The sequence below is a fragment of the Melanotaenia boesemani genome, chromosome 19, assembly GCF_017639745.1.
Source record: "Melanotaenia boesemani isolate fMelBoe1 chromosome 19, fMelBoe1.pri, whole genome shotgun sequence".
Taxonomy (NCBI): domain Eukaryota; kingdom Metazoa; phylum Chordata; class Actinopteri; order Atheriniformes; family Melanotaeniidae; genus Melanotaenia; species Melanotaenia boesemani.
In genome coordinates this window covers 24,752,100-24,765,903 of record NC_055700.1, presented here as the reverse complement: position 1 = coordinate 24,765,903, position 13,804 = coordinate 24,752,100, and the positions used below count along the sequence as shown (strand labels likewise).

Sequence of the window (13,804 nt, the reverse complement as noted above, 5' to 3'; positions counted from 1 at the left end):
CTCTGTTAAGACCAGAGCTCTCTGGCACATTTTTGACAAGATCAGTCGGTGCATGTTTCAAATTTGCAATGCCTGATTCTCATAAAAGTCAAGCTTCATCAAAATGATTTCTAAAGAATGATGAGAAAGCCAAGAAGGAGATGAAAAACATATATATATATATATTTGTAATATGAATATTACAAAACCCCATAAAGTCCAAAAATATGGTTTTCAGTTTCCTCACTGATTAATTTTTGTAGTAACTGATCAGAAGATAGAGCAATTTCATAATTTGCTGCCGGCACCGCAGCTAAAAAAAATTCGGGACAAAGGAAAAAAAGACAAAAAAAAAAAAAAAGTCAGAATATTTATGTAAACAAGCAGGTTAATTGACAGGTGAGGGTGTCTGGATTAGATATAAAAGGATCATCCACCAAAGTCTTGAAGTATTTTAAAGTGATTTAAAGTAAGGACTGCGTTTCCCCTTACAGAGAAACCACACATGTTTTACATTAGACCCCACACAGTTTTGCAATTGTGAAACACATATTTTGCACATGGGAAACATGTGGTTTTGGAACACTTTCATGGTAACAACATGTGAAACTCATGTATAATCACATGTGAAGCACATGCTTTTCTATAAGGGCATGCCTTTCATGATAAACAGCATTAAAGAGTCATCAATCCGGCCTAAAATAATATTTCCTAATCCAAACTTGCAGAAAAATAACAAACAAAAATAAAACTAAATGAAAAAATAAAATAAACTTTGAACTTTTAATGTCTACAGTGCATATTATGAAAAGATTCGGAAAGTCTGGAAGAATCTCAGTGTGTAAAGGCAAACTGTTTCAGGTGTGTGACCTTTAAAGCCTCAGCCAACACAGATGTGATGCTATCATATCAATAACGTGCAAAATCTCGGAGGAATGTTTCCAACACCTTGTTAAACCTATGACACCAAGAATTAAAGCAGTTCTGAAGGCAAAAGGGATCAAACCTGGTACTGGTGCAAACAATAAAGTGGCCGCTGTGTGTACTTCTTACTGCGTTATATTTTGATAAATGTTTGACCAACTTTATTTTAGAGAGTCTAAAACTAAAAAATTTTGATTTTAATCAGTATTAGAACATGAAAATTACACATCCAATACTCAGTGAATAACATTTAGAAACAGGGAATGTTTCTGTCTCACGGATTCACCAGCATGAATGGAAAGTTTGTCATTTTGGACTTAAAATTTTGTAAGAAGCAAGTAATGAGAAACTGCATCACTGCAAACGCATCTGTATTTGCAGTGATGAGAATCAAACCCGAGACCTTTTTTTCAGACTCTGCCCACTACCTTCACCCTGCCACCTACACCCTGCTGCTGTTGAGTCATGAATAAAAAAACGAAGCATTATTTCCATGCATAGCATATGTCAGAGTAGCTGCTGCCAGCTCCGAGGCACAGCTCCCAGTTAGCAGACATTTCCTCATGTGTTAGACTGAATTCGGCTGCAGCTTAAACCTTAACTCTCATCTCTTCCAACGTGGCCCACCATGCCAAGTAGTCTTGCAGTCTCCTGGACCACTCCCAAGATAAATGAGCTACACAGCTGGGGAAAATGTCCTCCTGTGTTGTAGTAGTCTCACTGGCTTTAACTTCACACAAAGCAACTTCAAATGTTGGGTATAAAAGTTAATCTGCAACAAGGATTTTAAATTTAATCTTTATCTGCTCAATCTGCTGCTTTTAGCTCTTTTTTGTTATTTGTTGTGAGTTGAATTTTCATGGATGACAAAAGAATAAATTGATGTATTTGTTAATGTTAAAAGCAATCCTCAGAGGTTTTGCTCCATACTGACATGACGGCATCACACAGTTGCTGCAGGTTTGTCGGCTGCATCCATAATGAGAATCTCACGTTCCACCACATCCCAAAGCTGCTCTATGGACTGAGATCTGGTGGCTGTGGAGGCCAGTGGAGTCCAGTGAACTCATTGTCATGTTCTAGAAAGCAGTTAGAGATGATCTGAGATTTGTGACATGGTGCATTATCCTGACACTTCTGTTCAGCAATCATATCTGGGAAGAACCACCCAGTGTTTTTTCTTGTTTTCTGGTTTTACCCATCCTTAAAAATTCCTTACCTCTTTATGTCTCTGCCTCTTTGACAAGGTCAACTCACTCTCCATTCCCTGTTCTCCCATTAAATTATAATTATGACTCTTCATTTAACAAATGCGTACCCTCAAACATCTCACAAAACAGCATCCACAACTACTAATACCTCCAGTTTACTTTTCTTTGTTGTTGGCCTCTGCAGACTACTCTTCTTCTACAAGCCAATTATAGTGGCAAAATGGCCGTTTTGTGTAAAGGGACTTCCTGTGCAAACAGATATAACTGCTCAGTCTAGAGTAGTAAAAAATAAAACATTTCACAAAGCAATTGGACACTACTTAATTAACCCACCCCCCCCCCCCCCCCCCCCCCCCCCCCAACACACACACACATTTAAATTCACATTAACATGAATCCAACACACTGTAGTGAATGGATAAACGGAGGGTTCAAGGTTCCCATGAGACCCTATTCAGTTAAAATTCAGTAAATAAACAAGACAAATTAATGATAAAATAATGTAATTAATTTTACCCAGGAATCTTGTGCAATCAGATCAAAATAATCCTGCTAAAACACAGCCACTTTTATCTTCAACCAACTACTGAGACCAGTACATGAGCAAAAATAGAGAGTTTTGTAACTCAACCAAAAAAAAAACTCCTTGAGCACAAAAGAGATCTGCTCCACCTCAGAAACCACCGGTGGAAAAGCAAATGGTGAGGCAGCACCTGCTGATGATTTTGTAGCTGATAAGATAAATGCAAACAAAAGAAGACCCAGAAATATACAGAAAACTAGAGTTTGGATTTACCTTTAAGGACACAGATTGTATTGAATTACTAAGTGGCTGGTTTAAAAAAGAGGACTAATGGCTTGTAAAGGATGTGCATGCTACATGACTTGTTGCCAACGACAAGAACTGTGAAATGTCACGGACTCAGTCATGAAAAGTGTCAATATAGTCAAAAAGAGATTAGTCAATGTCTCTTCTCTGTGCTACTGAACCACTCTGAGGTTCGATGGCTTTAACACTGTTGTCATGGTGCTGGAATTACACACATCTGTCTGGATGTTTTTGCTTCTCCAAAAGCTCACAGAGCTGCTGCACAGTAACTGTGTCTGGATCACCGAACTCACACATCTTAACAACATTTTAACTGAGCTAAACAAACTTAACAGTTACATACGAGCTGGCAAGACACATGCCAGTCCGCTGCGTGGTGGACCCACCTCCATCTCTGCATCTGTTCGGGGGTCCATGGTCTGAGAAAAATTGAAGACCCCAGATGTAAGTGAATAGTAAATTGCAGAACTGCATAAAGAGACAGGGTTGGGCAGAAGGTATATGCATGTTGCTCACAGTGTTTTTCTATTTTTCTGTTTTAAAACAAATAACTGGAAAATAAATCCTGAAATACATTTTACTTTTTTTAAAGAGCAGATTGTTTTTCATTTAAATGTCTGACTGAGCTCAGGAGAATAATTAGATTTTTATATTTTAGGTGCATTTTGTGTTTCGAGGGTTATGAATGAAGTGATTGCGTTGAATCAGCATGTGATCTGGTCTCATATCAATCGCTGGATCCTGAATTTAATCCTCACTGTTTTGTATACCTGCTTTGGGGAAACATATCTTAACAGGATCCACACCTCAGTGATGAAAGTTGTTTGGACAGTTTTAATATATATTTGAGTTATTCAATAAATTAGTCTTTGAAAACTAAAGTGTTTTGTCACAATCCCACATTCCTACACCAGGCCACTGATGATAGCAGCAACAATTTCATACCTCAAAGTCTATAATAAATATTATTTATTTATATGATAAATTTAGCAGACCTCTTAATAAAATAACACAGGTATCAAATTGGTACTCGGTATCAGCAGATACCTAAACCCCAGGTATGGGATCGGTACTTGGTATCGACAGATGCCTAAACCCCAGGTATCGACAGATACCTAAACCCCAGGTAAAGGATCGGTACTCGGTATTGACAGATACCTAAACCCCAGGTATCGGATCGGTACTCGGTATCGACAGATACCTAAACCTCAGGTATCGACAGATACCTAAACCCCAGGTATCGGAACTGGTATCAAAGAAAAAGAAAAGAAAAAAATGGTATCGGAACATCCCTAACTCCAACCACAAAAATGCATTCAAGATCAATAAGATCAACTTGCTGTCTCAAAAGAGAGGGCACAATAAAAGACACATATCTCAATATAATGCAAGCCAGTCCGACAATAACAGCACAATAGCCAAAAACTCAAATCCACACCCCCTTTGCTGGTACACTCTAACAACCAAAGCAGAAAACCTCGTATTGACTGCAGGGTTTCAGGATTAGATTGAGCTACAGTGTCATTATGTAATAAAATGTAGAAATCACTACCTCAGTCACATATGCAAGGCACACTGAGCTGTAAATAGAGTTTTCACTGTGCATCATCCCTGAATGCCATAAAAAGACTCTGTAAGGATAAAGTCTCAGACACTAGTATACAGGCTAAACTGAAAACGTTTTCTGGCACACGTCAAGTATGGCACACTTCTCCATAAACATAGTGATTTCCATCAGAGCCTTGAGCATAAGTAAAGGTATTTGAAACTAGCCAAATAATTCAGCTTCATGGTGTCATTTAAACTCACTGAGGAAAATAACCTCGCCGTGGTCATGGCTGTTGTTATTATTGCTTCAAGTCTCAAACATGGCCTTGATTTACTAAAAATGTTCTCTCAGTACACATCAGAATGAATTACCACTCACTTCCTATTGCCTTTTCTGTTTTTTTCTATTTTGTATCAGTGTCTTGGAATGTAGTAAAAGATATATAACTGTGTACTGTATACAGAGAAACCTTGAAACAAGCTCTCTTAAACCTGTTTTTTATACAAAAAGACCCTCAAACTTTAAGCAATGTAGATTATTTGCTACACTGTATTTGCTTTGATTTCAACTGGAACATTTCACTGTTTTTTATCCTTCACAGCACAAAAAGAAAGAAGCAAATCAATTACTGAAATGTTTTTGTTGTCAGGATTAGGGTTGGATTTTCTAACAAGTGTCATGTTTGGCTTGTCGCTAAGTCTTTTTCAAGGGAGATTAGCCTTGTTTGACTATCTCCCAATCTGTCTGAAGGGATTTTCCAATTCTGCATGTAAAATATGTGATTTCCAACTTCGCCACTGTAGCATTGGTTTGCATAAGAAACAGAATATGTAAAAGCAGCATGCAGTTTGTCTCCTCTCCTGTTGTTGAGGTGTTTTCACAGGTAACAGGTTGAAGCATTCATTACCTGAGCCTTACTGAAAGAGTCTTTTCATCGCTCACTGTGAGCTGTGAACCACTGGTGTACATACCAAACAAAGGGACCGCAGCTTGATGGAGTCTTTCCTTGTGTTAGCTGAGATTTTCCCACTTCTATCTACAGACTGAAAAGCATAACAGGAGCTGGATCATATTCAGACACTGTTGCACAAAACATTCTTTTCATCCAGTTACAAATAGAAAGAGCAATGCAGAAAGGTTTTTATTACCTAATGTTTTTATATGAATGCAGGTGAATAAAATTTCAAACTTTTAACAAAGTTCCAGAGAGAAATATGGCATTGGGTTGATAGCAATAATATGTTAAAATATCGAGGTATTATCACTTCAGATTTTGCCAGGTTCGATTTGGCCTCTGTTGTTACACCATTTCAACCTCTCCTTTGAACAAAAAATAGACTCAAACCTCCATCTTGGTCAAAAATTGCCACTAACAGATGCTTTATGAGTACAACAAACATGTATTTAATCAATTTCATGTGAGTCCTGCATGTATTGATTTTGCTGTATTTGCAGGTATTTATTAGCTATTTTCCCTGATGGGAATCACTTGGAGGGGGATGAACGAATTTCCAGTGAGGGAGCTGCACTCAGAGCTGCAGGAGTGGGCACAGTTCAGTTTTTCTTTACAGAAACGCACATTTACCAACTGTGATGTCTTCAATAGAGGCTCTGAAGGGGACAGAAACAGCTTAGAGATAGAAAATACAGGAGATTGAAAGGTTTTACTTCTCTGAAAAACAACTGGCAGCTAATTTCTGCAAACTTTCTTGGTCCAGTCCAAGAAACCATACCGGACACAGTATAACATCCCTTTATCTTGTTGATAGGTGACAGGAAAGGATTATATAGGTGTTTTTAAATTGATAAAAATTGTGTCATAATCAGCTGTTAAACAACCTTTTGGAGTTACTGGATGCTATTACATCTAAAGTTATTTTTACTTTAGTGCCAAACTTTCCTATATTTTTGACATTTTTACCCTGGCTAGAGTTTAATTGTCAAGTTACGGCTAAAAAACACAGATACACACAAACTCTGTGTTCATCCTTATTTTGTCCTAATCGAGCATAGCAGTCCAGTCTCCCTGAAATCATTCTCATTTGCATTTCTTTCTTTTTTTTAGGTATTGAAAAGTCTAATAAATGATGGTCTGTTTTCTCTCACCTGCTCTCAGCAGGAATCTTAGTGATAAAAATGATTTGCGACTTGTTAGATGTTGAGAGATGTGCACATTTATAAACACATTTGGTGTAACTGCTGTTATATTGTCTTGTCTATTCAGGAAGCTGCTAAAATGTGAACACTGGTGCTTTTACAAGGAAGGTGGAACCTTATAAAGTGGGAACAGCTAAGTGATGATTTATTTTAGCAACATCCTCAATGAGTTTGAATGAATGAAACCTTTCATGGTGGCTAATCCATCTATCCGCTTTCTGCAGCGTAGGTGGGCACTGGTCAGATTCTTCTTAAAATTAATTATACCATTAAGAATTATTGTATTCTGCTGCTGTGTGCTACTACTGACAGAAATTATAATAGAGGATTCATGTCCATATCCTCCCTGTTAGAAATGCATTTCATGCAATAAATGAAGCCTATCGACGTCCTAATTTTCACTGATGTTGTCAGTTTACCACTGAAGCTGTACTGTTCTCATTCAAGACAAAAATTTAAGTTTCGTCTAGTAGAAAATACTAGACGTTCTCAAAAACCAAATCTGATTTTTTTTTTTTTTCCAGCTATTAAAATAAAAACTTTGAAACCAGATCATCTTTCAGTGATGAGTGGCTGCACATTAAAATCTCCTGCTATTTTAACCCAGTCTGCAATCAAGTTACTCAACAAAGTTGACAGTCTGTAGAATATCTGCTGGGAAAAAAGTGAGCTGAAAGCCGAGCCAGGACATGCCCTGACAAAACCATTAGCTTTCATGACCTTCAGCTTACTGTGGCACATCTGTAATTCATCGGGAGTGTGTGGGGATGAGTGGCCTGCCCCTTTCACCTCCTTTCCTTGCCGCTGTGTCACTCTTTGATTATGTTTACACTGTTAAAGTAACAATTGATAATAATTATATCCAATACTTGATTTATTTTATTGTGCCAGAAACCATAATAAAACAAGATTTACTGGTTGGAAGCAGATTGTGCACAGAAATGTTTAGTTTGTTCCAAAAGTGATTCCCTCCAAATGTTCCTGGTGAAATAATATTTCGCACATGCTCAATATCAGGATCAGCATTTCTGAATACTAAATACAAAGACACTCATTCGCATTTAATAGAGCCATTAGATTGAAACAATTCTAAACAAGGAAAACGAAACAAACATAGGATGTACATTTCATTTTATTCCAACATTTTAAATTTGGATCCCACCACTTTCCAGAGGTTGAAGTTACTGTTCACTTAGCAGATACACGTTTGAAGTAGAGCCAACATCTCTCATTATCTATGTAACGTGTTTCTGGAACTTAACCAAACTTGCGGAGGACCCATTGTGATCACCAAGCTGTAACTAGATTATTTATAACTGCCCTCCTAAAAGAAACCGTCTCATTACAAGTTTTTCCTGTTGGCAGCAGAGCTTTGTTAGTGTCTTTTAACACAGCTACAAATTATCAAGCACCTCTGAAAGCACTAATAAACACTTATTTCTGCTATGGAAATGGTAAACTTAAAGTGAGTTATTTAATGAGCTGGAAAAACAAATTTAAACAAAAAACAAAGTCTCTACTGACGCCACCAAATGGCAATATAAAAGTTCAACAGGTTCCATATCCACAGAATTTAGTACTATGGTGCAGACAACCAAATATGTGATGTCCTCTTTTGAGCACGCCAGGACTCAGGAGGTTAATTTACATAAAACTGATTTCTACCTTGTTGGTTTAAAATTAACATTGTGGAAACATAGATGCTGCTAGCTAGCATATAAGATTTTAGCTGCTAGCTAGCATATGAGATATTAGCCGCTAGCTAGCATATAAGGTTTTAGCTGCTAGCTAGCATATGAGATATTAGCCGCTAGCTAGCATATAAGGTTTTAGCTGCTAGCTAGCATTTAAGATTTTTATTGTGGCTGTTAGATACTTAAAAGCCTGAAAAGGAATAAAAGGCAGGATGCTCATTTGATTGAATTCAAATATTCAAATGGGTACAATCAGTCTAATTGTGCATTCCAGTTGTCCTCAGAACATGGAATTTGAAGGAATTTTTGAAGAAGTGATTTTGTTTTTTCAAGCAAACTCAGGGCCCAGTACCACTTTAAGTCCATTGTCTGTATTAAAATTCTTTATAATATATTTTGTGTCCATTAAGTTTCTAGTCTAAACAGCAGCGAGTTGTTGTTATTGATAATTACATTGTTACAGCATCTTGTTTGTGTAAAATCACATCCATATGTATAATGTATTAATCATTATCACCTAAACAGGCTGATGTTCTCATGATGCACATTTTTACAGTGGGTTCGTGATTGTCTAGTTTTTATACGGCATGTGTAAATGCTAACATACTGGCTGTTTTATCCAAGTTGGTGCAGCTGGAATGCCAACTACCTGGTAATGACGTCACCTACTCCTACAAGACATCTGGAACAAACTACAACTGCTCCCCACTGCTCTTATTCGTTTTGCTAAGCTAGCTCAATCCCAGCGCAGTAGGCCCTTCACCACAGCAGGGATGTTTTAGCAAAACAAATTTATTCAGACATTACTTTTTCTATAGGTAGTATTTTTACTCTGGTGTCCAAAGTTTAAAAGACTGCAGGATTAAATTTATATAAGTTTTATCTACTTTGTTGGTTTAAAATTAACATGGCCACCTTGTACAAACAGTTGCTGCTAACCAGCAGATTTTATCATGACTGTCTTTTTGTTGATGATTCTCTCACTGTTAAAACAGACAAGAGCTATGCTTACTTTTACTTCATGCTAAACTCAGAAGTTACTAATGTGTCTTAATTTGTGTGATTAGAAACTTAGTTTAGATAATATTTAATTTCACAATGGATGATGCTGTGAAGATTTCCCCTGAACCACAAAGTCCAGCAGTCTAAGTTTTAAAACTGATATTTTTTCATAGACAAAGCACATTTTTACATGGTTACATGCATGGTTAAAGTTAGACCTGGCCGTTTAATTAGACCACCATCCGTGTCCTAACATACATGCACAGTTAGTCACCAAGCATGTCCGACACCGTGATGCTGGACTGTGTAATAAATGTTTGAGACATCCTGCAGCTTCCAAATATCTCTGTGGTAGACAATTGTTTATTTGAGGATAGCAGAATTTACTGCACAGACATCTGAGTTGGTTAAAGGGACATTTTGTCAGGTTAGAAAAAACAGTGTTTTGTTACAGCAAAACAGCAATCTGGAGATGATATAATGGACTGTGATGTTAAATCACCTCCAGATGATGACAATGGACTTTTCTTAGTGACAACTTCTGACTATTTAGCAATCAGACAAAAAAATCTAAAAAAAATATGTGATTGACAGCAGTTTTAAAGGTAAATTAGATGCATTAATTCACAAAAAGATGCTGAAATATGGCATATTTGAACATGCATGGTGCACCAAAGTCAGAGTGTGTAGATGACATATCAGTGTTACTATTACCCAAAAACCTATCATACAGGAGAATTGTAACACTGATTTTATCCAAAGTTTACTCTGGTCTTAATTTGCAAAAATATATTAAAATTCTTATTAATCAGCACACATATACATTGAATTTAATATTTTATGGTAAAAGTTTAAAAATGTATATTTTATGTCAAAAGATTAATATTATACTTCAGGTTATCTGTGTGTTGTATAGGAAATTTAAACCCATATACATTTATACATGTACATAACAAACCATTTTGCACTTTTACTAAATTTACAAAAACTTTACAAATCAACCTAAATAGCACTCCTTCACATGTAAGCCTCCAATCATACAGTCACACAACGAAAACCACAAAAATGACATCTGCCTCAGTATTTTACCTGTTAATTAGACTTAAAGACAGACTGGTGATGAGAGATTTATCAACCTCTCCCTGCTGTCTGTGATTTTTATTTAATCAAATAAGAAGATGATGTTATTATGATCTGTTAACAGCCAAATGCCAGCTAGTAAAATATGTCAGACCAACACTTCAATTCACACTCTACACAAGCTGTAGACTCTGAGGATTTTAGTAGTGTTTTAAGAAGTAATCAAATTGAAAACATGTTGCAGAAGTGAAAAACACTTGAAAGCCTGTTTGGCCCAGAGGGCTTACGTATAGGGACGACTTTCAACCCCTCTGTTAACAGAAAAACGCAGGTGGTGGTCCTCCACAGGCTATAAAACTAGCAGCATAGTGCCCACAGCCTAAACATTCTTCTGTAATAAACAGGCTTTTCCTGCACTTATTCCTGTCCACTTTTGTTTCTATCTGCTGGGGAAACACTTCACGGTGACCTCATTCAGTAAAAGAGGAATCTCCAATTCAGCTAGTTAAAAAAAACTCCTCCAACTGATGCTGATACACGTTGACTTTTTTACTATTATTTTTTTCTCATTTGTTTCCCTCTAAAACGTGGGTTTTAATTATAGATCAGGGTAACTGCAGTCATAAGAGTTTCTTCCACTCAGGGACATCTTTATTGTTTGCAGCTGCTGATCTGCTGCACTTCAAGATGACCTCGCGCGCTTTAAAGACAAGTAGTAAAACTTGCTCATGCAGAAAAATAATATCTGTTTATTTATTAATTCAAATGCCCTACATCACAAACGTTTGTAAAACATGTGTGTTTTTTTATTTATCTCCACCGTTTAAAACTTACTTCTTGCATGGTCTCTCATGAAAGTGATGACTTCTGCGTATTCCCTCTCTTCGTTGTACGGCATGGCCTCCACCGTGATGTTCATCTCTTCCTTCAGGTTTAAGTAAATCCCCTCCGAGAGAAAGTAGTATGGCCGGTCGTCCTGCCTCAAGTCGTAGAAGATGACCATGGCTCGCGAGGTCCAGTTGAAGTGCGTGTGCAGGACGTTGGCGAAGTCCCCCAGCTTTGTGGTGGACGGCCCGCTGCGCACTATGGTCCGGTACTCCATCCCCTGATGGAAGCCGTACGCGGGACCTCCAGCTGTGATCAGCGGCAGCTTCCAATGTGACGCGAAACGCGCGACGGACGCAAGCGGGTACACACAACCGGGTCCGAAGAAAACATCCGGGCGGACGTATAGCTTGGCGTCCACGGCCAACACCTGCGCCCGGCTCTCGGCGCACGAGCCCGCGGCCGGGTCCTCTGTGCTGTAGTTGAGGATGTTGATAGTGCGGCCGAGTAGCAGCTTGTGTTTAACATGCAGGTCCTCGTGCGCCATGAGGATGGCCGGAAAGGCGCGCGGCAGAGCCCACGGGTACTTGAGGTGGTTGTCTGGGAGCATCACTGCCACGGTTATGTTACTTCTGCAGCCGCGGAGGAGGCAGCAAGACAGCGCCGCGAACAAGCAGCATCCCAGCGCGCCTCTGCATCCCATTTCTCCTCACAGATGGCGAAGCACGGACACGGAGAGCGCACTGTTTGGAGGGGACACAGCTCAGTTCCTCCAAACCATAAGTACCCGTCCTCCTCCCTATCTGTCTCCCTCTTTCTCTCCTTTAAAAGTCACACGGAGTAGGTAAAGGAGTCATCCTCTGGAGCCGGTGCGTTTGTGCCATGCGTCTCTGCTGCGTAAATCCAAGTTAAATTAACTTCTTGTACTCCCCAACGCGAGTTTCCCTGAGCAGCGGCGGTTCTCGCAGTAACAGCCTGTCGGAGAGTGATAACATGTATCCAGATGACTGTAACTTAAATCAGAGCAGCGCTCTGCTCAGCCCCCACACGTCACACACTGCAAAAAGGTGCCTTTTCCTCGAAGTCTTCATAAATCACCGTCAAATGATCTATTAACTCTTGGATATATCATTAAAACTTTCATGTCAATTCAAATGTTTCCATCCTGGTTAGATGTATTTATTTTTTGCTTAACACAAGTCAAACCCTGACTCACATCTGGTTGTAAGAGAAACATAAATGAACTAAATTCAGAGACATAAGTTAACAAAATCAGAAATGCGCCAAGACGAGGAGTTAAAATGCTCGTGTTTAACAAACACAAACAAACAAATCCGACTTTCGGCTAAATTCAGAGATTTACATGTTAAAAGAAATGCAATTTTTTGCAGTGTGCGATTGAAAAAAAACTTATTTGAGGAAGAAAAAATAGAGGTGAGTCGCCACCTGTCTGCCACTTATGCTACACTAGAGACCTCATAATCATTGGAATCTAAATACTGCTGGAAAATGGGGTGGCAAGTGCAGTTTTTAGTAATAGGATGTCCCCAATTCTTGCAATACTGAAAGAAGGCGGTTCTAGAAACCTGTTTTAATGTGAGCTAAAGGACAAATCCTGGTCAAAAATAACTTCAAGTTTCCTCACTGTAGTACTGAAGGCCATCCAGATTAATTACATAGCTTTTTTTCAGGTCCAAAAACAACTTCAGTCTTGTCTGAATTGTTTTAATAGAATGGACTATAATTAAAATAATAGGATTAAACTGGACTGCTTTTCACTGAACTTGAATTATATGATAATGTTCCTATTTAGATGCCCTGAAATTACTTTCAGTGTGATAGGAAAGGTCACTGGAGTTAGACAGAAGACCTGTTTGGATCACCAGTGTCGTTACACCAGTTTGAAGTCAATTTTAAAGTAGTTTCCTAACTAGTCATCCTTTCAAAACATTGACATTTTGCTGCACATTACTAGAAAAGATTTTGTCCCTGTACATTATAGTAAGACTAATGTCATAAATAAACTGACGCTAGCATGAAGCTATGTATCAGTGCTAATCTGGTTCTATGGCAGCACTTGATTTGTTTTGAGATAATGTGGGGAAACCATGTCATATTTAGTATTGAGTGGGGGTATTTAGGGAGTACACATTAACTCAGTTAATCAAGCTTTTTACATTAGAGCTGAAAATAAACTATAAGATACTCAGAGTACCTCAGTAGCCAAGTTACTTAGCGCTGACTAAGCTAAAGCTACATGATTCAGTTTAACTTAAACAGGAGGCTAGCAAGGCTGCTAGTTAAGCTACGCCACGTGAATGTGGAGCAATATATCTTGCATCCAGTCTAATTTCATACAGGAAGACGTAAGATTGAAGCGAAAGAGAAATATTTGTGACTTTTTTTGTAAAGAGGAAGGACACAGATCAGACCCCAGCTGCAGTATCAGCAGGCTAACTGCTCCCAAAGTGAAGCTAACTGCTCCCTCTGTTACCACATCAAGCTCCAACTGCATCTCAAAACAACCAGCTCACCTTTTTATGGACCTTTTTTT

At 38.3% G+C, this 13,804-nt stretch overlaps 1 protein-coding gene across 1 annotated transcript in view; it reads right to left on the bottom strand.

Annotated features, from left to right (window-relative positions):
- Window positions 1–12,228, bottom strand: part of LOC121629587 (atrial natriuretic peptide receptor 2) — an 81,028-nt gene extending 68,800 nt beyond the window's left edge. The window contains exon 1 of the mRNA XM_041969244.1: window positions 11,260–12,228. Within this exon, the coding sequence (XP_041825178.1) occupies window positions 11,260–11,953 (694 nt within the window). The 5' untranslated portion in view covers window positions 11,954–12,228. The remainder of the gene's footprint in view (window positions 1–11,259) is intronic.
- Window positions 12,229–13,804: the final 1,576 nt, after the last annotated feature.